General features: G+C 38.6%; 5 protein-coding genes across 12 annotated transcripts; 3 read left to right on the top strand and 2 right to left on the bottom strand.

Moving 5' to 3' along the window:
• Positions 1–6: 6 nt before the first annotated feature.
• LOC139813934 (E3 ubiquitin-protein ligase MARCHF5) lies at positions 7–4488 on the top strand. 6 transcript variants are annotated; one of them, XM_071779817.1, is made up of 8 exons: positions 7–148; positions 600–818; positions 900–1068; positions 1720–1925; positions 2168–2513; positions 2769–2804; positions 3289–3457; positions 3670–4488. In XM_071779817.1, the coding sequence occupies exons 2-8, from the start codon at positions 641–643 to the stop codon at positions 3823–3825; spliced, it is 1260 nt and encodes a 419-aa protein (XP_071635918.1). In that variant the 5' UTR covers positions 7–148; positions 600–640; the 3' UTR covers positions 3826–4488. The 6 variants fall into 6 exon arrangements, with proteins under 6 accessions (XP_071635918.1, XP_071635920.1, XP_071635917.1 ...); XM_071779819.1 differs by having other exon boundaries at positions 1717–1925; positions 2195–2513; XM_071779816.1 differs by having other exon boundaries at positions 1717–1925.
• Positions 4489–4612: 124 nt separating this feature from the next.
• LOC139813937 (2-aminoethanethiol dioxygenase) lies at positions 4613–12288 on the bottom strand. 3 transcript variants are annotated; one of them, XM_071779829.1, is made up of 3 exons: positions 12210–12288; positions 9984–10334; positions 4613–9771 (listed from the first exon to the last, which is right to left on the bottom strand). In XM_071779829.1, exons 2-3 carry the CDS (start codon positions 10266–10268, stop codon positions 9367–9369), a joined length of 690 nt encoding a protein of 229 aa, XP_071635930.1. In that variant the 5' UTR covers positions 10269–10334; positions 12210–12288; the 3' UTR covers positions 4613–9366. The 3 variants fall into 3 exon arrangements, with proteins under 3 accessions (XP_071635930.1, XP_071635928.1, XP_071635927.1); XM_071779827.1 differs by having other exon boundaries at positions 11919–12252; XM_071779826.1 differs by having other exon boundaries at positions 12021–12252.
• A 425-nt stretch (positions 12289–12713) lies between these two features.
• L(3)72ab (U5 small nuclear ribonucleoprotein l(3)72Ab) lies at positions 12714–20901 on the top strand. Its single transcript, XM_071777659.1, has 6 exons — positions 12714–12815; positions 13016–13179; positions 13691–14210; positions 14644–14890; positions 14968–15295; positions 15391–20901. The coding sequence occupies exons 1-6, from the start codon at positions 12771–12773 to the stop codon at positions 20486–20488; spliced, it is 6402 nt and encodes a 2133-aa protein (XP_071633760.1). The 5' UTR covers positions 12714–12770; the 3' UTR covers positions 20489–20901.
• Positions 20902–21626: 725 nt separating this feature from the next.
• Kra (basic leucine zipper and W2 domain-containing protein kra) lies at positions 21627–24667 on the top strand. The gene is made up of 8 exons (XM_071779216.1): positions 21627–21784; positions 22275–22346; positions 22430–22710; positions 22821–23125; positions 23254–23497; positions 23581–23800; positions 23965–24126; positions 24210–24667. The coding sequence occupies exons 2-7, from the start codon at positions 22286–22288 to the stop codon at positions 24114–24116; spliced, it is 1263 nt and encodes a 420-aa protein (XP_071635317.1). The 5' UTR covers positions 21627–21784; positions 22275–22285; the 3' UTR covers positions 24117–24126; positions 24210–24667.
• Positions 24131–26567, bottom strand: Serrs-m (Seryl-tRNA synthetase, mitochondrial). Its single transcript, XM_071779215.1, has 4 exons — positions 26406–26567; positions 25556–26286; positions 25292–25459; positions 24131–25207 (listed from the first exon to the last, which is right to left on the bottom strand). Exons 1-4 carry the CDS (start codon positions 26472–26474, stop codon positions 24865–24867), a joined length of 1311 nt encoding a protein of 436 aa, XP_071635316.1. The 5' UTR covers positions 26475–26567; the 3' UTR covers positions 24131–24864.
• Positions 26568–26587: the final 20 nt, after the last annotated feature.

The following is a 26587-nucleotide window of genomic DNA, read 5'->3' as shown; positions in this document are numbered from 1 at the left end:
GCGTAAAAACGTCTCGCCGACCTCGCCGTCCCCCGACAGGATTTGACTCGTGCTGTGCGGGACGAGCGTTTTTAATCTTGGACATCTTGGATCAACGAGAGACACGCGCTCGCACATACGGCATACGGCTCCATTCATCCGCACTTACGTACGTTAACGTTGCTTGACACGCGCACGTTTGTTCGTTTAGGACGAATAGGTTCGATGTACGTACCGTCGTCCTCGTCGTGCCCTTAACCCTTAATGCCTTTTAAGCATTGCGCGAGATACGAGTGTCGATACTGTCGATAGTGGTGAATAAAATCTTGATAAGACACGCGCGTGTATCGTGTGAACGTAACGGTTGCGTAACGGTTTCACTTCACGTACGGTGCGCAAAAATATTGACATTTGCGTAATATTTATACGATTTGCGGTAACGAAATGCCAAAAGTGTAAACTCGCCCGACAGAATTTTCCGCTGATACAACCGCGCATAACCTCCTGATTCGGATATCGGAATCAAGTGCTATATAATCTTGGGATTAAGCGCTCGCGTTCAGAGTTCAGAGAGCGATGCGTTTGTAGGCGATACGTAAGTGTTGTCTTGTGTTTTCCAGATGGTACGGAACTTGTGAGCGTCTTGCCTCACTGAGACACGATGTCTGACGATAACTTGCCGCATATCTCCTACGGGCTTGATAGCCGTGGAAGGATAGTGCGTATTGAGTCAGGTATAACCAGGGCCAACATCCGACGTCTTCCAAGCATAGAGGAAGCTCTAAGGAGACTCAGCACAAATTTGAGATCCGATAGACAAGCTGTTGACTCTAACAATGGTAACATTTGGTTAACGAAATCCTTTTGCCTACGGCAGAGAGACGTTATGACGTACATACGTCACTTTTTTTTTATAACAGAAGTATCTGATTCTCAAGCCACGGCACAAGTAGCGTCGCTGGAGGATGATAGTTCTCAAAATGCATGGGACGACATAACGGATCATGAGTTATCTGTTGATATTACCGATGGGGCATCTTCGCCGAATCAAATCACGTCCAGTGTGCCATCATTGACTCCAGAAGAAGAGTAAGTTTATGCTTATTGTTTGAAGCACGTGTGCATTTTTTTTTTTTTTTTTTTTTTTAATGAATGCATATAGGCTTGATTTCACGTGTACCTCCACGCTTAGTGCATTTCGTATTGCCAAGAAATATTCTTCAAACTATATATACAAGATGTTTCCTAAGTAAGTATAAAAAAATTGAAGGGGATATTCCTTGGCTTACTTTAGGAAGAAGAGATCCTATGAATATACATATGTATAAACATATGTCCTGCTTTATTTTCAAAATACAGAGTGTCAAAGATACATGCTTCTGGTGAATCTAAAAATGTTTTATCGGTACTAGAAAATGGTTCTTACGACCACGTGTACGCATACCAACGTTGAATAAAATATTTTTAAACGTTTTCCAGATTTTCGAATTTTTACATCCCCCCCCCGCCACAACATTGATACTCAGTATTTTGAGAACAAAGCAGTTTAGGACACATGTTTGTAGGACTTTTTCTTCTTAAAATAAGCCAAAGATTATCCCCTTCAAGTTTGTGTACTTATTTAGGTAACCCTTTATACCATCTAATTTTTTTACACGTTTTAAGACTTACAGCAACGTCCTGCGCGTATTGTTTGACACATTCTATTAATTTATAATGTCAACCTCTTTTATCCAGCAGGCGATACTGCTGGGTATGCTTTGCAACCGATGAAGACGATGCGACCGCAGCGTGGGTTAAACCGTGTCATTGCCGAGGCACTACAAAATGGGTTCATCAGGGTTGTATTCAGAGATGGGTCGATGAGAAGCAAAAGGGTCATGCTGGACATGCCGTGGCATGCCCACAATGCAATACAGAATATATCATAGTTTATCCAAACATGGGTGAATATATTATATTATACGTACATAGATACATAGATGTATATGTGTATGCATGATATATATGTATAGATATATATGTCGTGTACGTGTATATACGTATGTGTGACCGTGTTATATCTCTAATGTTATAGTTGGCTTAGTGTTTTTGTTATTTCTTAACAATACAAGTATCTATATTATAAACATTATTTTACTTTATTTTATTGTGATATATATTATAATTATACTCTTTGCACATGTAGAGTATCCTACATGCAAATCAATTGTAGGTCCATTAGTGGTAGTACTCGACACGATTGATGCAGTCATCTTCCGAGTATGCCCTTTTATCGCCGCTGGTATAGTAGTTGGATCCATATATTGGACAGCTGTGACTTATGGTGCGGTTACTGTCATGCAAGTGGTGGGTCATAAGGATGGTCTTACCATGATGGAACAGGCTGATCCTTTAGTCCTACTGGTTGGCTTGCCAACTATTCCAATTATGTTGGTTTTGGGAAAGATGCTTCGTTGGGAAGATCAGGCCCTTAGTTTTTTGAGGCGACACGCATCCAAAGTTCCTATTTTAAGGCATTTTCTACCGAGCAGGTTTGTATCGGCAATATTACTGTCAATAAATAGTCAACGTCCACTATTTATATGTATATACCGTAGTAAATTTATGTTCTCTAGTGCAATTTTCTCATTTTTCAAGGAAATTTATATTTATCGCGATTCTAAAAATAGTATATATTATGTATGTATTATGCTTGTAAAGATACTAGAACGTTCTACTTCCAATATATCCTAAAATATGAGTTTTTTAAGAAAAACGCTTTAATTGAAAGTTTATTAATTTTTAAGGCTACATCTTGTGGGGTCAACGCACGCTTACTCCAGGTAAATTTTTTAATCATAAATCAATCCTCTTTATTCTGCATAAAAGTAGATAAAGTAATCGAAAAATGTGAAATAAGTTTGCAAAAAATATATTTTGATACATTATCTCACATAACATTCACTTTTCGTTGACTTTATCTTAATACTTTTATAAGTAGGATAAAGATACGTGAGTTGTGTAGAAAAACTGATTCCATTACAAAAAATAGTGATGTTGAAATTCTAAAAATGCCTCCATTTAGAACGAGATTATTATTGTGCCGCGTATAAACTGGTTCTCTTAAAAAATCAAACAACATCATACTTTAAGATTTATTGGAAGTAATAAACACTGGTGATGTAGCCTCTCTATATAAATATCTTTGGAACGTACATATATTTAACTGAACACGTTATATTTACGGAAAACCCGATATAATATGAAAAATACAGTGAAAAATGCACCCACGTAAAATGACATGCTTTTAAAATATACGTGTTGCAGTTATAACGACGAAGACACAAGTATACAATCTGAAGATATACCTCCAATGAACGATCCAGTGTCTGCGACACGTGTTCTTTGCGGCGCACTTTTACTGCCGACCATCGCTAGTCTATGCGGAAGAATATTCTTCGAAAGCATAAGTTCCAACTTTCAGAGAACATTGTTGGTGCGTATTACGTCTTCAAATTATAAAAATACTATCACAAATCTTGTCGTACTCTCAAATATATACAAGACGATTTCATATATGTATAGTATTAAAAATTAACATTATTCTTTAAGGAACTAAAGAACCGCCTTGTTTAAATTTCCCGTGTGCGTGTGCGTGCGCGTGCGTGTACTTTTTAAAATATATTTTTCTGTTTCTTATCTCTGTAGGGTGGTGCAGCCTTTATAACAATAAAAGGTGCGTTCAAAATTTATCATAAACAGCAACAATACAAGAGACAGTGTCAGCGTCGCGTAATGGACTATACGGAAAGCAATGTAGCATTATACAAAAGGCAACAAGACTCCGAGAGTGATCGAAGTTAAATAAAATATCAATGAATATATTTGAATGTCGATTAGTGTGGATATAATCTTTCAAATGTAAAAAGGAGCAGATCGACGCTCTACAGTAGCGCTATTTATACATAAACGGTCTTACAGATGTAATCTTTAATGTTACGTATATATATCCACGGTGATCGTAGTACAGCCATGTGAAATAAAGAGATAGTTGTATATAAGCATATAAAAATAAGAACTATATTTGAGTAAGATCAGTGCGTGTGATTCAGGATTGTATTTTCTAAAGGTGAAAGATGTTGGGCAATCTAAAGGATGACATCTCCTTTAAATTAACATTTAGAGGAACAGTAATTTTTAATAATTATATTACACGGGTAATACTTTCTACTATCTTCCTTGTACGATAAAGAATGAAAGCGGGAATAATTACACGATTTTTTTCTTTATGTTATTAGCGTTATCTAACTTTAAATAATCTAGTACGAATCATTATTTTTGAATTTTATATTATAGTGAAAAGCTCAAGTGCTATCGCAGAGAAAAGAAATAAACGTAACGACGTATTATGACAAATGTTTGTTACGTAAAACTATTTACTGTGACTCTAGATACGTCTACAGAATACTGACATTTATATATAAATTATATATGTATATATATATATATATATGTGTGTGCACGCGCGCATACATATGTATACATATATGTTTATACATAAATATGCTATATTAGAATTAAGGTTCATGAACTATATTTTGTAATCTAATCTCACATGTAAATGCTGTCATAAAATAATCTCTGTAGCAAATATAAGAAAACCATGATTATTTACTTACATAAAAATTTACAGTGTTCGTAGTTACACCTATATTTCGCGTCATATATATTTACGTTTTATTTTGCAATAGTATTGGATATCAGGCATTCAAAGTCGCAAATATATCCGTTATTCAAACCAATGATAATAAGCCAAGTACTCAATAACCACGTAAAGATTGAATGTTCGTTAACTTGTCTACGTAAATAGTAAGAGAAACTTTCAAGTAACAAGCATTTTGTATCTTACAAATGATTCTTGAAAATGTCAAATGTGTCATATTCTTTTATTTTAGATTATTTTTCAGATAAAAAATATCTGAGTACCTGATTTGCTAGTTTGAAATAACATGTCTGTTCGAAGTGATCGAGTACTGATACACATACTCGAATACGTAATAGTATCATTTTGTAATAAGTTTACAAACTTGATAGTTTTTTTAACAATGTAGACTTTAACTATACCTTTATTGAATTTATTCCCCTTTTTCCTGGTTAAGTATAACACAAGTTTTTCAAAGTATAAAATATTATATTATAAACCATATATATGTTATAAACCAATCCATTTAACACAAATATATTATTAACAAATTAAGTATACAATTTTTAGGGCGATGTTTTTTAATAACTTTTTGTATGCAAATATATATTTATTGAATAGATCCAAATATGTTCCTTTTTCTCAACACCAGATCAACAATATATTCGAGTCATACTTAATTTTTTGTTTTCTCATATAATTAACTACATTTTGATCGACGTTTTTTTATTTAAACAAACCTCTGAGTTTTAATTATTTGAAAATTATTTTTTATCTCAATCTCACGTATTTAAAAACGTACAATCAACGTATATAGTCCATCATTTCTGAAGATTTTAAAAAATTTATAAAAATCGGTTTAATATTTTCCAAGAAAAAGGTACATAAAAATAAAAAAAATAATTTTATAGAAAAATGCTTCTAAAGTTTTTTTTATGATCATCCTCTTTTTCTTTATCTATTTCAAGTCAAAGCTATAAGCAGAGAAGGAGGGCCACCAAATAACAAGTTTTTTTAAATTATTTCTTGATTATCCGCTAATCTTTCAGATCGCTAGAGGACTATATCCAACCTCTTTTTTAAACATTTAGACATATCTAAAAATCATTATCTGTAGCTTAAAATATAAAGCAATGTTTTTTAAAATAAAAATTGATTTTTTTCAATATTATCCTGCCTTTTAATGTAACATTATATGTATATTTTATTTAAGTACTTTAGCTTCAAAATAAGAAAAAAAAGTTTAAAGTGACAGATATTTTTTCCAGTTATGAAAATACTCTTAAATTTTAAAACACCGCTTTCGAAGATAATATACATATTTTTCACGATGTTCTTAATTTTACTAACACGTTATTAATATCTCGAGAGAGTCAGGGCATTCTCTTTATTATCTTTTCTATCTGAACTGTTTGCCCGGTCTCGTAATGACCTTTTTTGTACTATATATCTAAAGAAAATATATTACCGATACAAATTTATTTTACAACCTATCTTGCAATAAATAATTAATATCTTAAAAATTAAAACGCATAAAAGATACGAAAAATATAGTATATTACGTGAAATATGTACGTTTTCAAAAAATAAATTTTTTACATGTAATGCTTTATATTATCTACAATAAAAATAGATAACAATAAAAATAGATTAAATCAATATGTAACAAAATGTACACGTTTTGCTTAAAAAGTAAACGTTAAAAATAAAAATAATTATATTACGTCTTCTACACTTGACTTTGACGTCGTCTTTAAATCTTGATAGAAACGATCGTGATGAATTAATATGCTTATATCATGACTTAACTGAACGTTCAAAGTGGACTTTTTATAGTTTATAGTTCGAAAAGTAATCCGAGAAAGATATTAAGTAAGCAAACTGCCCGCAGTATGACAATAGATTGGCAGTATTTGCTCGGACATCGCAACTGAACCGGTATTAGCTGTATCCACATTAAACTCGTGTTTTGCCAGCGAAGTTTGTCAACATAATTTGATAGTCGGCCGAAACCGCACAGAATCTGTCATTTCGTAAACAAATACATAATACATCATTTCAATAGCTACGAAACGCCAACGTCTGCAATCACGTTGCCATTCTATTATCAGATTCTGGTATATTTCTGCTGACATTTTGTCGACAAAATTTGTAGCAGACACTTTCGATATTTGTTCTCGACAGATTTGGCTATCCTGGTGCCTGATAGCTTCGATAAAGAAAAACGCGCAAGCGTCTTCCTTTTATATTTAAAGCTTTAGCTATATTGTAGTACAAATCAGAAACGTTTTAAATAATTTTTTTATAAATGTCAATTTTTTTTATCTTCCTCGTAAGGCACCAAGTTTCAGCAAACGCTCTTCATACCAAGTGGCCTTGGTTGTGTTCTTGAAATTTATATACTCTACGGTTCCTTAATGGAACACGAAAGAAATATTTTTCCACGTAATTATTCAAAGTTGCAGGGCAACAGAAATCAAACTAGGTTTCTTGTTTTACAGGCAACTGCTGTTCATCACTGCGTGTGAGCTATTCGGTGCTCCATTTTCCATTTTTCCGTGACTTTCTTATTCTACGTATGGTTACACGATTATATAGTCACATCGCAAGTGTGAAATAGTGAACAACGTAGAAGTGTTAAGAAGAACAAAGTTTGATCGTGTGAAGCCTGTTCTTCATTAAATCGCATCTCTGTCGGACGTCGAGCGCATGCGATCTAATAAAGCATCTAATCAAATTTTTCATAAAAATACGTGACTGGATTCATGCTCAGATAACACCGCATATCTAAGGCTCGTCTACACGAGCCCCAAGAGTACGCATAAGACCGTAAGCGGTAAGAAACCACGTCAAGAATAATCGACTATGGTTGGTCACGAGCTTACTGCTTACGGTCTTATGCATATTCTTGGGGCTCGTGTAGACGGTCCTTAAAAGACGCTTATTTTTTAAGACCTTTTTAACACTTTGTCAAAAGATTCAGGACATTTTTCTTATAAAACATGGTTTGGATCACATACAACCATTTATCCTACCCAACCATTACCAGGTGCAACATCTATTGATTAAAATACATATGTCGTGACCACGCTGGATGTAATATAACTTTACTGTCTGTTTACGTAAATCTGACACTGATATTTTTTATTACTTTAGCATAACGACACACGTAAGTTAATTGAAATTTATTAACAAGGAGAAAAACAAAAGATAAAAGCAGGACGTACGTAGTAAATCGGTATATCACGGATGATTTACATAACTTTGCTAATGATAAAACTTGATCTCTCTATCATTTATATACAAACAACAAGTGTACACAATATCCACATAATAAAAGCTAGACAATCATTAAGTGATATAAATGTTGACGTATTAATATATATATTTATCAAACAACTCTAGCTCTTCTCTTGTGTTTTTCTTCCTGTTAATGCACTTCTATATAACCACGTGTCACCTTGCCATGAAATATATGACTTAAAAGCGATCCTAAATATAAGATGTTGTAGAAACATCTGAAAACAATATCTTAAAGACATCAGACATCATAAATTGATACGTAAGGATGTTTTAAAAGCATCATAATGACACGTTTCCGACAGTTCCATAAGATACCTAATATTAAGACATCATAATATTCTCTAGGATAAACATAATACAAACAGATCGAGCATAAAACGCAGGACTTTAAACGATATGCAGAAAGAGAAAGAAAGAACGACCGTTCTCGATTTTCTCTTTTTAACAAAAAAATCAATACGAATATCTATTATTTCACGTATAAGCACGCGTGTCAGCGATGTCACTGTGCAGGTGTAAAGAGAGAAAGAGATACAGCAGTTACTTTCTTTCTTTATTTACTCTTCCCATTAAAGCATTGTCGGTATGGAAATCGCTCAATCTATTTACTTAGTAAACTCGTCAGGCATATGCACTGCCTTTATTTTAACTTTTTAAAGACTGCTATACATGAAGATATATTAACACTGAATACTTTATCAGTAAAAATGTACCGTATCTTTCTCGATAAATGTAGTAGTCTTTAATACGCACCAGTGCAGAATAGCACAAGCATTCAAAATCGCTAATATATTATATCTATGTACATATACTCGGCATCCAACAGTGACATGTGATTAACTATAGAACCGACCTAAGAGTTGGAGCTAAATTTACAGGGCACGGAGCTCCACGCGTTCACAATAAGAACATTTAGCTGTTATTGAAATCTGATAATCTCCACGCGTGCATTAAACTTAAGACTCCCTGGTCCCTGCTGTAACTGTCCTTATATTTAATGACGTCAAAAGCGAGAACGGACACATGGAAAATTCTTGCATGGTATTTCCAAATAAAAAGATATTTGCACAAAATGACACTTTAGATCACTTCAGCACACTTGAAAAATATTCCGAGTTCTATCCGTTCCTCTTGACAGTTAATGAACAGTCGTAAAATGAATGTGATGCAAAGCCTAACCGCATATAGGCTTATTCGCTGGTATATTCGCAAACGTGTCCGTTCTCGGTTCTGACGTCATTAAATAAGGACAGTTGTAGCAGGGACCAGGAGCCTTAAATCTTAAATATATTTAGCGGTGAAGATCATAGTGGTAAAAGTCTATGTACTATACAACTATATGATTATGCACAGCGTCACAAATACAAAATTCACAAACCACGAAGTGGAAGAGTATTATCTTACGTACAGTGATTTTTCAAAGGAGGTCCTCTATACTCTAAACTCGAAGAATAAAAGTCCGGCAGATTCTCCACAACTGTCAATTGAACTTCTTCGATTATATCTGTCACGTCTGTACACAACTTAGACTTGACAGTCTTGAAGAACGTACAGGGTCTCGTTCCCTTGCCAAACTCGTCGACGTCATACGGTGGACTGAGTATGTCTAGAAAAGCTGCAGGACCCTCCACGCACAAGATTTCATGAAAATTCTTTTCCGTCGGTGTAAAGGTACAAGCGGGTGAGTTGCTATGAAGATAGTCAGGCCTATGCCTGACTGCCGCAATTTCCTCCTTCGCTTTAATTACATGATCACTCTTTGTCTTCAAACTGTAGCTGCTTAATTCTACCATACCACTGATTACCTATATTATAATCGGTATACATTATATTGATACATATTACAATTTATTGGAACTTTTTTTACTCAAAATTATATCTTTTGTCGAATCTTAAGCTAATATCTTTCGGTTTGAAGACAATCTATGTATTATAGTTGTTATACCATCAATTTTTACGCATTATGTCGTACAACAACGCTTATATATATAAATGTACGACACAAATATTTACATACCTTCAATAAACCGTGCATTCCAGGATGATCATGCATAGGCATCCTAACTCCGTGTTTCAATATAAAAATTGCAATTGTTATGTCTTTGTTCTCGAATATATCCATCACGCACATAGGCGCGGGCTGCCTACTAACGTAATCTAGAATGTTTTTATCGAGTTTCACATCCTCTGCTGTTATCTTGTTTAGCAAACTTAATAATTTCTCCAAGTTTTTTTGACAAAGCCGGCGATCGCTGAACGTTTTCATTGCTTGCTTCCCCAAAACTTCGATCGCCGATGCCATAATTGGATATTTTAGGGCCACCTCTTCATCAAAATCGATGCAAAATATTTATGTTTGAGCATATGCCTGGAAAAGACGTTATAATCTATCACAAAGAACATGAGCAAAGAAATATTCGCATATCCACTTATCTTGCAATAATTTAAAAGGTGATATATGTATATTATAAAGCATTTTAACCCTCGCAGGTCACACTTATATATTTTTTGCATACGTGTAAGTCTCACGTGGGGTCTGGAGAAACCCAGCCATTTTTCTCTCATAATAGTTTTGAAAACATCATATTGTAATGTTTTTTTATTAACACATTTTAAACAGTGTTCTTTTAGCTTTGAAGCTGTACACAAGTATTCAGTCTTAAGATTTCGAGGCACGGTCTTTCTTATTTACGGAATATGCACACATGCACCTCATCTATGGATAGGTACTTAATTTGAGAACGTATTCAAACTGTAACTTGCACGATCTCGCTTAATATCCTTAAAAGTATCTAAAAACTATAAAGGACTTTTCGACTCACAATCAGTTTTTTATGTAGAATGTGCGATTTATTTTATGACATACATAAATCGAACAACCTGTATATATATGCTGAATCGTTTTGACGAGCCACGTCCAAAAATACAGATCTCCGTGTTAGGAAAGGCCAAATAAAAAAGTTACAAGGATATAAAGTTATTCGATATCGATATCACACAAGTCACACTCTGAATAAGACTCCTTTATCCTAATACAGCCTTCAACTTTCACAAACTCTTTTTATAGTTGAAAAGCTTACTCTCCAAGGTTTAATGAACTAAAAAAAAAACAGCTCAAAAAAGATTGAAGAAAAATACCTAAATGTCTTTTGGACTTTGGTTACTTACTCGTACTTATAAGTCCCAAGACAGAGCTCGTTTATAGTTATGAGTCATGCATATTCGTGATCTATATCTAAAGATAAGTCAAAATGTATACTTATCACTACTTATAGTAGCACAATCAAAAATCTACTGTTTTCAAGGCCGATGATTTCGTAGCACATGCTCGTATTCTTTACATGGAAAAGGGCTAAAGAAGGCTACGCGAGCTTTGTCAGAAGACGTTCTGATCACATATCAAATGCATGAGCAGACACTGCGTATGATAGAATGTATAGTTTACAATAATGTCAGGAACGTCATATCGATAAATTAAGTCACGGCAGAAGGTGCTAGATCCAAGGGTCCAAGGTGTAGGGTAGACTGTCGACTGTCGTTCTTCACCTATACAGGTTTTTACATTTAGATGACATAGACGTGAATGAAGATTATGTTGAAAAAATATATTTTTGTAGCCAAAGACGTGGGGAGAAGTATGATGTATTAAAATGTATTTAAAACGAAGCAATAAAACAAATCTTGAATAAGAAAAAAATATGTTGCAATACTTCGTGAATGTCCCTCGTAAAAATCAAGCAACTATAAATTTGAATAACTAACAACCACGTTATACATACGTACACGTTCACAAAACATTAGACCTTAAAATTTACATTTTACGGAATTCTAAGGGAGAGCACTGCTTGAGAGCTGCTTCTAATAAGCTATATTTCTTCTACGTATATAATATATTGTTTTTTTAATAAAATTATTAGAAAAGAAGCGGATATACGAATATTTCTCTTCATACCTTGTCAACTTTGGTCAACTTGATCAACGAGATCACAACCTCAACCGCAACTACCACTCGACACACAATATATGTCCATTAACGAAAAATTTGAAAATTTACCTCGAGAAACTTCTTAGTATCAGATGTTCAATATTAAATTATCTCGCACATATAATCATCTTACGCATACAAAGCTTGAAATACGTTCTAAAGAAACACATATTGAAAAACAAACAAACAAGTAGATTTTAAGTACTTTTCCATAGGTTATTCCGTTTATTTTATACAGGTATGTATGTATGTACGCACTATGTTACCGTGTGCCGTGTGCTATCCGTAACGAACAACGATTCCTTTCCTGAGATAAGGTAGAAGAACGTAGAAGCATATGGTCTGTTCTTTTTCGCTGCAGTTCAGGGGCCCGATTCTCTAATGGCAAACTCTGCTCTAACAGAAAAGCTGCAAGCTTATTGGCTAAAAACTGTGCGATAGCCAATCACGTTGCAGCCTTTGCGCATACGTTTCTCGTTAGAGAATCGGGCCCCAGGGGGCCTATTACGTATCTTTTCACGAGGTAAAAATGCGAAAAGTGAATAAATAAAGTTTAATAAATAAATTAATAAATGTAAGTTTAATTTTCATTAGTTTATTTATTTATTTAAGGTTTTATCTAAAATTTTACATGATTCACACGATTCACACATTTTTATTTCTTATAAGCGAACTTCACCTTAGTGAGCGCAACAAAATGGGTCGCCTCCTGATTGGTTCAACCGCCAAAGCTGCCGCCATTATGCGCAATGCTTCACCTTGTTTTTTACACCATGGATATACTATTATGTCTATGGTTGAAAACGATGTAATGCAATCATGGCGGATGCTGCTGCGCGTCAATTGCAGTACGAATATAAAGCGGTTTGTATTTCTTATTTCTTATTGTTAGCTCTTTAATAATGACGTAATAGTTGCTTTGAATTATCTTTATGCTAATTTTATTTATAAATTTATAACGTTTATTTTTTAATCTCACATGAACATGAACATGATGTTTATAACGTTACGGTTACGGTGTGTGTGTGTGATTATGTTGCATTATGTTGCGCTAACATTTGCAGAATTCCAATCTCGTTTTACAAGCTGACGTCCGGTTAATAGAAAGACGTAGCCGAGATGAGGCTACCGGCGAGGTTATGTCCCTCGTGGGAAAATTGGATGGTACACGTATGGGTGATAGGGCCCAGCGTACCAAACCTGGGAAGGCGGAAGAGAGAAAAGTCAAGTGAGTTTATTGTAGATCATTGGCTCGACTCGATTTAATTTCTACTACCTCTTTCGCGTTGCTCATGTCTTTGACACAGCATCGTTAGATATACATACGTGAGGCATGCAATGTTCTGTCTCAAGTGCACGTCCATTCATACGATGGAATGTTATTTTCTGCTAAATCGCCATTAAAATTATTTCCTTGAATCTTCAATGTCAAGTCAACTATTTATATAGTGGAGGTTGAAACAAAAAGTTGGGCCTTAAGTTGCGTCTCAAATCACGTACTGTGGGGGTCGCGTGTGTGTGTTGAGAAACGAGGTGAAACGTACAACGTTCCTCACACGTTTCACCTCGTTTTAAGATACGCACGCAAGCCCCTGGTGTAACGTGTCAGTGAATAGGAATAGTTTTAGAATAGTTTTCTATTTTGTAGTTTTACAACAAGTTTTTTTTATTACAATGTACGAATGCTATAAGAAATCACATTAGACGTATACAAAGTTGATATATTTGGTATTTTATAGACGTCAAAAGCGCGATGAGGCGCAATATGACTTCACACGTATGAAAGGAGCAACATTATTATCCGAAGGTGTGGATGAAATGGTTGGTATTGTATATCGTCCGAAAACACAAGAGACGCGTCAGACTTACGAGGTATTGCTCCATTTCATACAAGAAGCTTTGAGCGATCAGCCACGCGATATTCTTTGTGGTGCGGCTGACGAAGTACTAGCTGTGTTGAAAAATGATCGGCTTAAAGAGAAAGAGAAGAAAAAAGAAACAGAGCTTTTACTTGGTTTATTAGCGGAAGAAAGATTCGCGCTGCTTGTAAACCTTGGTAAGAAGATTACGGATTTTGGCAGTGACGAAAAAAGTACGACCAACGATGAGAATATTGATGAAACATATGGAATCAATGTACAGTTTGAGGAGAGTAGCGAAGAGGACGATGAAGATGTGTATGGAGAAGTTCGAGAAAATGATGACGAAGGAGATGAGGGTGAAGAAGCCAATGACGATAGAGCTATTCATGCAGAAAATGTGAGTTTTTCTTTGATTAATCCTATTAAAATATGGCGTGTCAAAATGGGTTACCACACATCATACTCCTTCTCAGTTCTCCAATAAATCTCTTATAAAATCGAGATATGCACGAGATGCATATCGCTTAGCCTCCTCGGCATATTTACTTTTTTTATGCCATACCGGTGACAACGTACATTTTGGGGATACCGATATAGCGTGAAAAAAAGTAAATATGCCGAGGAGAATAAGCGATGCGCTATAAGTATTCACAACCATATGTGCTCTACTGTTACGGACTGCGTTGATCCTCATGTCAGAGTCAGATCACGGCGACGTGACTCACTGCAAATCCACCGATCTCAAATGGAGTCACGTGTCTTTCATCTGTGCTCACGTATCCGTAGCTGTACGTAATTTTAAATATTAACTGTTACATATGTTTTTTCAGTTGGGTGGAACAGAAGAAATGAAGAAAGAAAAACCGTTACATCCATTAGATATAGATGCGTATTGGTTGCAAAGAAGATTAAGTAGGATATATGACGATGCTATGATGTCACAAGCGAGAGCTGCTGAGGTACTAGCTGTCTTGAAAGACGCCGCGGACGATCGTGAATGCGAGAATCAGCTTGTACTTCTATTGGGCTATGACTGCTTTGACTTTATTAAACAACTTAAAAAATACAGACATACAGGTAATATTTATACCTTTGCAGGTTTTTTTAATTTATGTATTATTTCAAAAGAAATTAACTATTCGTAAAATTTACAGTTGCGTACTGTACAATGTTGGCCTCATCGCAGTCTGAATCAGAAAGACAAAAGATCCGTAACAAGATGAACGATGATCCGGTTCTTGCCAAAATCTTACGGCAATTAGATACGGGTAAAGGCGAAGACGACGCTGACGAGACAATGGAAGCAAGATCGCAGCGCAAGAGGCGGGAAGAGAATGAAGATACAGGAGGGCCAGGGGGACAAGTACAAGGTACAAGAAACTTGATAGATCTGGAGGATCTGATATTCGCTCAGGGAAGTCACTTTATGGCCAACAAACGTTGCCAACTACCAGACGGCAGTTTTCGAAAACAGCGAAAAGGGTGAGTATATTAGTTTTTTTTGTCCCCCTTGAAATCTTTGCTATTTTGGTCGCTCACCTTCGTAATGCTTGATCATTTGATAATATTTACTACAGATACGAAGAAGTTCATGTTCCTGCTTTAAAACCGAAGCCGTTTGCAGAAAATGAGAAACTACATCCAATTGAACAATTGCCCAAGTATGTGCAACCTGCTTTTGAAGGCTTCAAGACATTGAATCGCATACAAAGTCGCTTATATCAGACGGCGTTGGAGAGTGACGAAAATCTGCTGCTGTGTGCTCCAACAGGAGCTGGTAAAACCAATGTGGCACTGCTGTGCATGATGCGAGAAATTGGAAAGCATATAAACGCTGATGGTACAATCAATGCAGATGAGTTCAAAATCATTTATGTCGCTCCGATGCGTTCTCTGGTGCAAGAAATGGTCGGAAATTTTCGCAAGCGATTGTCAACATACAATCTGACTGTCTCCGAATTGACGGGTGATCATCAGTTAACGCGAGAGCAAATTGCCGCTACTCAGGTGATAGTGTGCACGCCGGAAAAATGGGATATCATAACGAGAAAGGGTGGCGAGAAAACTTTCACGTCATTAGTACGCGTGATTATTATTGATGAGATTCACTTATTGCACGACGAGAGAGGTCCTGTCCTAGAGGCGCTGGTGGCAAGAACGATACGAAACATCGAAACTACTCAGGAAGATGTGCGTCTAGTCGGCTTGTCGGCCACATTACCCAATTATCAAGATGTTGCAGCGTTTTTACGCATTAAACCGGAAACGGGACTGTTTTATTTCGACAACAGTTTTCGTCCTGTAGCTTTGGAACAGCAATATATCGGCGTCACCGAAAAGAAAGCATTGAAACGTTTCCAGGTGATGAATGAGATTGTCTACGAAAAGACCATGGAACACGCCGGCAGGAATCAGGTACTGATATTCGTGCACTCGCGTAAAGAAACCGGAAAAACGGCACGCGCTATTCGAGACATGTGTCTGGAGAAGGATACTTTGGGTCAATTTCTCAGAGAAGGTTCCGCGTCGATGGAGGTTCTAAGAACAGAGGCGGAGCAAGTGAAAAATCAGGAGCTTAAGGATCTGCTGCCATACGGTTTTGCGATTCATCACGCTGGGATGACTCGGGTGGATCGTACCCTGGTAGAGGATCTCTTCGCCGATAGACACATACAAGTTCTCGTGTCTACAGCAACTTTAGCCTGGGGCGTCAATTTACCGGCTCACACGGTTATTATCAAGGGTACCCAGGTATACAATCCGGAAAAGGGTAGATGGGTCGAGCTGGGCGCTTTAGACGTACTGCAAATGTTAGGACGAGCCGGTCGACCGCAGTACGACACCAAAGGCGAGGGCATCCTCATCACGAATCATAGCGAGCTACAATATTATCTGTCGCTCTTAAATCAGCAACTACCCATTGAATCCCAGTTAATCAGCAAGATGTCCGACATGTTGAACGCGGAGGTGGTGTTAGGTACGATTCAAAATATCAGAGATGCGGTTACCTGGCTTGGTTACACTTATCTTTACATTAGAATGCTTCGCTGCCCGAATCTATACGGGATAAGTCACGACAAGTTGAAGCAAGATCCTTTATTGGAGCTGCATAGAGCTGATCTAATCCACTCGGCGGCACTCGGATTGGATCGCAGCGGCTTGATCAAGTACGATCGCAAGTCCGGCAATTTTCAGGCGACCGAGTTGGGCAGAATAGCGTCTCATTATTATTGCACTCACGAAACAATGTCTACGTACAATCAGTTGTTGAAGCGCACGTTGAGCGAGATAGAATTGTTCCGGGTGTTCTCACTGTCGGGCGAGTTCAAAAATATAAATGTCAGGGAGGAAGAGAAGTTGGAGCTGCAGAAACTGATGGAAAGGGTGCCGATACCGGTGAAGGAAAGCATCGAGGAACCGAGCGCGAAGGTGAATGTGCTATTGCAAGCGTATATTTCACAACTGAAACTCGAGGGATTCGCTCTCATGTCCGATATGGTATTCGTCACGCAATCAGCCTCGCGTCTCATGAGAGCTATCTTCGAGATTGTTCTGTTCCGCGGTTGGGCACAATTGGCGGACAAGTGCCTGTCCATCTGCAAGATGATCGATCGCAGGATGTGGCAGTCGATGTCGCCTCTCAGACAATTCCGCAAGATGCCGGAGGAAATTGTGAAGAAGATCGAGAAGAAAAACTTCCCATGGGAGAGGTTGTATGATTTGGGGCCCAACGAGATCGGCGAATTGATTCGCGTGCCGAAGCTGGGCAAGACCATTCACAAATACGTCCACCAGTTTCCGAAACTGGGCCTTTCCACGCATATCCAACCGATCACGCGTTCCACTTTAAGAGTCGTGCTGACTATCACCCCGGACTTCCAGTGGGACGAGAAGGTTCACGGTATGTCCGAAGCATTTTGGATTTTAGTCGAGGACGTAGATTCGGAGGTAATATTGCATCACGAGTACTTTTTGCTCAAGGCCAAATATGCGGCTGACGAACATGTGATAAAATTCTTCGTGCCAGTCTTCGAGCCTCTGCCACCACAGTACTTTTTGCGCGTGGTGTCTGATCGGTGGATCGGCGCGGAGACGCAATTGCCCGTAAGCTTCCGACATCTGATATTGCCCGAGAAGAATCTACCGCCTACGGAATTGCTGGATCTGCAGGCGCTGCCGATAACGGCGTTACGAAATGCCAAATTCGAGAACATCTATTCTGATTTTCCGCAGTTTAACCCGATCCAGACACAGGTGTTCAATGCGATCTACAATTCCGACGATAACGTGTTCGTTGGAGCGCCCACAGGTTCAGGAAAGACGACCATCGCGGAATTTGCGGTACTAAGATTACTAACGCAGAATCCGGAAGGACGATGCGTATATATGGTGAGCAAGGAAGCTTTAGCCGAATTGGTCTACGCCGCGTGGGCGGCAAAATTCGGCCAACAGCTGGGAAGAAAAGTTGTCCTGCTGAGCGGTGAAACGGGAACGGATTTGAAGCTCCTGGCCAAAGGCCAGATCATTATCACCACGGCGGACAAATGGGACGTGTTATCACGCAGGTGGAAGCAGCGGAAGAACGTGCAGAACATCCAGCTGTTTATCGTGGATGAGCTGCAGCTGATCGGCGGTGAGGAGGGCCCGGTGCTAGAAGTTGCGTGTTCGCGAGCCCGTTATATCTCTTCGCAGCTCGACAAACCCACCAGGATAATAGCGTTATCGGCCTCGTTAGCCGACGCCAAAGACGCAGCACAGTGGTTGGGAGCACCGGCAGCAGCAACCTTCAATTTTCATCCTTCTGTGCGACCGGTACCTTTAGAGCTGCACGTGCAAGGTATAAACGTCACCCACAACGCGTCGAGATTAGCCGCCATGGCAAAACCGGTGTATAACGCGATTCTCCGGCATGCCGCGCACAAACCGGTGATCGTATTTGTACCCACTCGTCGGCAGGCGAGATTAACGGCCATCGACTTGCTAACATTCACGGCGGCCGAGGGTCAACCCTCGAAATTCTTCCATGCAGAAGAGGCTGACATTAAGCCGTTCCTCGATCGCATGACCGACAAAACGCTAAAGGAAACTCTGTCGCAAGGTGTGGCTTACCTTCACGAGGGTCTATCGGCCGACGATCGTCGTTTAGTCGAGCAACTGTTCGACAGCGGAGCTATCCAAGTGGCGGTCGCGACGAGGGATCTCTGTTGGGGTTTATCTATCAGCTCCCACCTTGTTGTAGTCATGGACACGCAGTGTTACAACGGCAAGACACATGCTTATGAAGATTATCCAATCACGGACGTGCTGCAAATGGTGGCGCGAGCTAATCGCCCACTAGAAGACGAGGACGCCAAGTGCGTGCTACTGTGTCAAAGCTCGAAAAAAGATTTCTTCAAGAAGTTCCTGAATGAGCCACTACCAGTGGAAAGCCACTTGGATCGCCGGCTGCATGATCACTTCAATGCGGAGATTGTGACGAAGACGATCGAAAACAAACAAGACGCGGTTGACTACCTCACGTGGACTTTCCTGTACCGACGACTCACTCAGAACCCTAATTACTACGGTCTGCAAGGCGTCACGCATCGGCACCTATCGGATCATCTGTCCGAGTTGGTCGAGAGTACATTGACCGACCTAGAACAAGCCAAGTGTGTCGCCGTAGAAGACGAGATGGATACTTTGCCGCTCAATCTGGGAATGATCGCCGCCTACTATTACATCAATTACGCCACCATCGAATTGTTCAGTCTGTCTCTCAACAATAAGACGAAGATCAGGGGTTTGTTGGAGATTATTTCAGCAGCTGCTGAGTACGAGAGCGTTCCAGTGCGACAAAGAGAAGAGAATTTACTGAGAAGTTTGGCTGCGCGTCTACCTCATGCGCCACAAGCCGCTAGAATGGCTGATCCTCACGTGAAAGCGCAGCTTCTGCTGCAAGCTCACTTGTCGAGGATACAGCTAGGTCCAGAATTGCAGAAGGACACCGAACTGGTGCTGGGCAAGGCCGTGAGGCTGATACAAGCTTGCGTCGACGTGCTGAGCTCTTCTGGATGGTTGGCACCCGCCGTCGCCGCTATGGAACTTGCGCAGATGGTGACGCAGGCGATGTGGTCCAAGGATTCCTATTTAAAGCAACTGCCGCACTTCACAGCGGAGACCATCAAACGCTGCACCGACAAAGGCGTGGAGACCGTGTTCGACGTGATGGAGCTCGAGGATGACGATCGAAATCGGCTGTTGCAGTTAACGGATGCGCAGATGGCGGACGTGGCTAAATTCTGTAACCGGTATCCTAACATTGAGATGTCGTATGAGGTACAAGATAAAGACAAATTGCACAGCGGCGGCACGGTAAACGTGATTGTACAATTGGAACGGGAGGACGAGGTAATTGGACCGGTAGTCGCGCCATTCTTCCCGCAAAAACGTGAGGAAGGCTGGTGGGTGGTGATCGGCGACCCAAAGAGCAACTCCTTGCTCTCTATCAAGCGCCTGACGTTACAACAGAAGGCAAAGATCAAACTGGATTTCGTTGCTCCGGCACCCGGCCAGCACTCCTACACCCTGTACTTCATGAGCGACGCTTATCTCGGTTGCGATCAAGAATACAAATTTACTATCAACGTCGGAGAGTACGAAACGGATGCCAGTTCCGGTTCGGATTCCGAGTAAAATAACAAATCTACGACGTTTCATAATATCTACCATTTTCTTGTTCCGCGTAGGTCTATCTATATATCTATGTCAAAAGTATATATGCGTGATCGTACCATCTTTACGAATTTTTTAAATTTATTAACACTGTTAGAGCAATCTTTCGTGAATGCAGTGCGACAGTTTCTTCATATTTAAATTTTCTATTTCAAATATTTCAAAATTTTCTTTCAGTTCTCGCTCTTCTAACAGCACCTGTGCGGAATAAAAATATTGTATTTCTTGTCTTTTGCTTTAATTTAAGATAAAGAGAAATGCGTAGAAAAACTTATATATCTCACAGTCCTATAATCTAAGCAACGTCTAATGTAATTTAAATGGTTGATGTTACAATAAGATACGTAAGAATAAAAATTTTATATTTAAAGGGATATGCTGGAGAGTCGTCTGTTTTATTTAAATTAAAAATTAAAAATGCTTCTCCATACGTGCAGTACATATATACATCAATTCAGGGAAACAGTAACTTACGATAACTCACTCGTTTACGCGGAGTAACGTATCGTAAGTTACTACAGAAGTAACGCTCGCGTAAACGTAGTAAAGGCCATTGCACGTAACAAAGTTTTAAGTCATGATCGTAAGGCCGTAAGAAAATAGACCAATCACAGTCGATTATTCTTCTCGAGCTCGAAGAATAATCGAGTGTGATTGGTCTATTTTTTTACGGCCTTACGATTATGACTAAAACTTTGTTACGTGCACGGGCCTTAAAGCAGGGCACACACACCTTTCGTAGAACGTAACAGTAAGGTTTTAACCACGCGTGTTGCTCACGTTTCGTACTTCTACGGTTATAGACGGCTGAATCGAGCAACGCGCGTGGTCGAAACCTTACTGTTACGTTCTACGAAAAATGTGTGTGCACTGTGTAGCTAAGCGCAAAGTAGCATAATTGAATGTGATTGGTTCTTACCTTTGGATCTACGTACACTTAATTGCTACTTTGCGCTTATAGCTAAGCAAAAGTTGGGCAAAACGCAGTCTATCCTACGCGAGCGAAGCTTCTTTTCTCTTCCGTAACGCGCCGCGCCGGGTAGGAAAATTGACCATGCGGCCATGCGGTTTCTCGTCTACGTTCCGCCAACCACTGCTCATGCTCACCCAGCTCACCACTGCTTCTCCTCTCTCCTCTGTCCGAGTCTCTTTGGTTTCGCTGTGACCTCGAGTCCCAGAGTCCCCGTTAAAACATCCCACGTCGGTCACATACGCCCGGGCAGGCGAGGTTGGTCTACAATTTCTACGTGCTTCGAAGTAAGTAACGCGATGAGCAGAGGATATCACCAGCCGCGAGTCGGCAGATTTTTTCGCGCGCGCTCCGCCGGATTTCCTCGAGTTATATTTAATGGCCTCGGCCATCATCGTGGTCACGCATCGCGCGCGATCTTAACCTCCGAATGGAGTCCTTCTTTCTGTCGTCACGTACGTACGCCGCTGGCCTTGCACGTCACAGACGCCCGATAATAACGCGTAGACGAACAGCGGACGAACCCCGCTGCCGCTATTTTTCAAGGATTATGCTTAGTGACTCCGAGATTGAGCGTTGCAGCATGCACACGCTTCCCTGACGTCTTACTAATTTACATTAATAGATTCATCATTGAATCGCGAAGATAGGGATTTCGAGTGCGTGCACGCTTCTCACGAATTTTTGAGCGCAACCATTCATAATTTAATATCTTTAAAAACAAATTCAACGTAAAGACAATAGTTTTGTTAAGCTGCATTTTTCTTTCTTTTTCAGAAGAGTATTGTATGAGTCAAAAAATTGAAAAACCGATACTATCAGGTCAACGCATAAAGACCAGAAAAAGAGGTAAAAGACAGACGTTACTTCTTATGTAAACGTATAAGAGCAAATCTTTAGGGTATTGTATTGACGAAAGCTGGTGTTTGCAGATGAAAGAGAGAAATATGACCCAACCGGATTTCGAGATGCGGTTTTGCTTGGTTTGGAAAAAGCTGGTAACGACTTAGAAGCAATTTCTAAATTTTTGGACGCGGCTGGTTCTAAGTTAGATTATCGTCGATATGGGGAGGCATTATTTGACATCATGATAGCTGGAGGCCTTTTAGTTCCTGGTGGTTCCATTGCTCAGGATGGTGACAAACCGGTAAAAACCAGTGCATGTGTTTTTGAGCAGCCAGAGGATATGGAGTCTATGCGGAATTTCGAGCAGGTAAAAAGTGGACAAGATGGAGTCTTGTGGTAGTTTTTTTTTATCACCACTTTAGGATAGCGAGTTGGAATTTAAAATCTTAAAATAAAATCTCTTGTTTGAATAAACAGGTCTTTATCAAGCTTATGCGGCGTTACAAATATCTGGAGAAGATGTTTGAGGAAGAGATGAAGAAAGTATTGGTTTTCATGAAAGGATTTTCACCTAAGGAAAGAATCAAGCTAGCTAGGATGACAGCGCTGTGGATCTCAAACGGTTCTGTACCACCTACGGTCCTTTCGGTCTTGATCAATGAGCATCTTGTCAAGGACAACTTGGCATTGGACTTTCTACTGGAGGTCTTTGTTACTTGGAAACAGGAAAAAGGCTTATCTAGTTTAATGACGGCTCTGAAGAAAGGAGGTATTGAGGGAAGGTACGTAAAATTAATGCTTAATATTAATTATTTATTGTATAATTTAGAGAAGTCAATTTTTTTTTTTTTTTTTTTAATATTTCCATCGATTGATTTATTCTTTCTTGTTTATGCAACTCCTTTTGTAGGTTGATGGAGTTTGTACCACCAAATAAACGAACTGAGGAGCATTTCCGGTCTGTATTCGAAGCAGTAGGCCTGGCGGATATCGTGAAATTGCACAAGGCTCAGGCCAGTCAGGAAGCCAAACGGGATCTGCAACAACTTCTCTTGGATGACTTAGCAGAAAATAGACCAATGAAAGACATTACATTAGATCTCAAGGAAATGGCACAAAGGAGCTGTATTCCCGAACACGAAGTGATTGGATTGGTAATGGTCTTTCATTCTCTTATATATATTTGATTAAGACGCACAAAAATATCTTTAGAAATACTATTCGCCACCATTTACAGATTTGGGTTGTTGTAATGGGCCAAGCTGAATGGAACAAGAAAGAAGAGTTGGTCGCTGAACAAGCACTGAAACATCTAAAAGTTTATACTTCACTGTTCGGTGCTTTTACAACCACTGCCAGATCTGAACTCGCACTCATCCTCAAGGTCCAGGAGTTCTGTTATGAGAACATGAATTTTATGAAAGTCTTCCAGAAGATTGTTTTACTCTTTTATAAAAGTAAGTATACAACATGCATACTACAGAATACATATTATACATTTACGAAATCTAAGCATTTTATACAATATACATATATTACAGATTCTCGTATACGTAATTTAATTAAATATTGTTGTAAATTATTGTTATAAAGAGAATAAAATGTTCACGTTGATTTTTAGCGGAAGTTGTATCAGAAGATGTAATATTGAAGTGGTACAAAGAGGGTCATTCAGTGAAGGGGAAAATGCTCTTTTTAGACCAAATGAAAAAATTCATAGAATGGCTACAGAATGCTGAAGAAGAATCCGAATCAGGAGAAGAAGAGGATTAGAAATATTCAAGTAATTTCTTTTTACAAAGTTTTATTTGAAATCCATGAGAAACGGTTACATTCCATTATTTCAAGGCATCTTTCTCTTTACAGGAGAACGCATCATTGCCAGTGACAAGAAACGACATAGACCCAAAATTTCGAGACAGATCAAGGACACGTCAATATCAGTCAGAAGAGACGCCACGGACTCTTGGAAATATACAATTATAAATAAAACTTAAGTCAATGTTAGGTACTCCATGATGAATCAAGTATTCAAAAGAATAGAAAATTTTTAAATTGTCAATAAGAACTAAACACTAACATCCAATCGGTGTGGAGGAACTGTAAATTTGCAACATCTTTGAATTGTATTACTTTAAGAAAAAATATTTTGTGTTACATTTTTATAACTCCGCTACAAAATATATACAGAATAACAAAGAACGTATAAGAAAAAAAAATCTTTATCCCTGTGTACGTACACGTTTCGGATCCCTGTCTTTCTTTGTATAATATTGTACTAGTTTATAGAAAATATACTGACAGGTGGTGTTTAATATTTTGAAGTTTTGGACTCCTCTAACTTCCTTGTAACAGAATGAACAAATCTCAGGAAACTTTTGCATCCTAATACGACTATTGGAAAACAAATCTGCCGTTTTTTCTTTTTTTTTTTTAGGAACTTGATCTAAAAGGGAAATTTGTTCAATCTACACTTACAGTACTCATTCATGCGCAACAGCTTCTCTCTTGTATTTACACTTTATTCAGCTTTCTGTTTTATATTTAATTTTTGTTTATACTTGTAAGGTCTCATATCTGCGATCGGTTGCTTCTTAATGAGCGTTTTTCCCCTCATCAGAGGCACTAACTCGTTCGGTACCGTAATACGGTGGTGACTCGTCTGATACGTTTCGCACAATGCGATCAACATGCGAGGTATCGCGCACGCGGTTCCATTCAGCGTGTGCACGTGTTTCATATTCCCATCTTTTGTCCTATATCTAATATTAAGACGTCTTGACTGATAATCCGTGCACGTACTACAACTGGATAATTCACCATACAACTTTCTTCCAGGCATCCAGCCTTCCATGTCACATTTCCTAAAACAAGGAGGCGTGCATTTGTATCAGAAAATGTAAACAGAATATATATGTAATATAAGTACACGTATTTGAATGCACTACCTATAAGCTGGTGAACCTAAATCAAGAGATGGCATATCCATTATTTGAAAGTGCAATCCTAATGAGGAAAACAATTCTTCCTGTATGTTTTGAAGATCTTGAAACATCTCTTCGGATTGATTTGGCTCGGAACAAACAAACATTTCCACTTTGGTGAACTGATGAACTCTGTCCAAACATAATAAGTTCAGAGATAAACGTGGTTTGAAAAATTTTAAGTTTACCCCCTATATGTGATGTTAATAACAATGTGTAATCTTTTACCTATAGATTCCTCTTTCATCCAGAGCGCCCGATCCCTCCGCACGGTAGCATCGACTGACAGCGGCCAATTTTATTGGTAGCACGTCATAGGAAAATGTACTATTCATCACGTTGCCGGCTAATGACATTTCCGCAGTTCCAGACAAGCTATATTTGTCACCGTAATGAGAATCCAAGTTATATACCAAGGTACGACCATCGTCTACTATTAAACCACATCTCTCGATAATTTTAGTAGGGATAATATCAGGCACCGACAATAACTTAAATCCATGCTTCAACAACCTTCTAAGTGCATACTGAATCAATGCTTCTTCTAATTCTGCCAGATCTCCTAAAAGCATATAGCTTCTTTGTCCAGTAACAGGACCCAACGTATGCGTTCTTATCGCCTTCAAATTAGTGGCGAGTTCGACAAACTCCTGTGGCTCAAAGTCAAATTCTGGCTTCCTGCCACACTCCTTCAACAATCTCGGTTTATCACCATACTCACATACTGTGGGATGCGTACAGTTTGGTATCTTGCTTAATTCCTGTAGGAGCAACTCTCTCTTCTCGGGATTGCCGGAATATTCGAGAACTTTATCGATATCTCCAATACCTTTTCTTCTTTTGATATTGTTGAAAATAACGTCACGGTTTGCAGGATTGCATAAAAAGTCTGTATTATATTCCGGTTCTGGCAAAACGTGTTTTGCACCACGCACATTTTTTTCTAACGCTTCTGCAGGCTGTTAAAAGCATAATCATTATTATTATTATTATTATTATTACACAAAATTACTTTAAATATTGTTATTGAAGTATACATAATATATGAAAAAATTACAAATGATACAATATTACATACCAACGTGTGTAGCCAAAAATGCCATGACCTACACAATTGTTTGAAATTTTGTTGAAAACTAAACCTCATTTTTTATATTAAAAAACAAATGCTTACACGTAGTTCATAGCATGTCAACAATGGCTACGGACGCTACGGTCACCAGAACGTTTAGGGTGCATTCCCATGGAGAAAGAAATAGC

This window comes from Temnothorax longispinosus, chromosome 5, assembly GCF_030848805.1.
Source record: "Temnothorax longispinosus isolate EJ_2023e chromosome 5, Tlon_JGU_v1, whole genome shotgun sequence".
Taxonomy (NCBI): Eukaryota; Metazoa; Arthropoda; class Insecta; order Hymenoptera; family Formicidae; genus Temnothorax; species Temnothorax longispinosus.
This window is presented reverse-complemented; position numbering and strand designations above follow the sequence as displayed.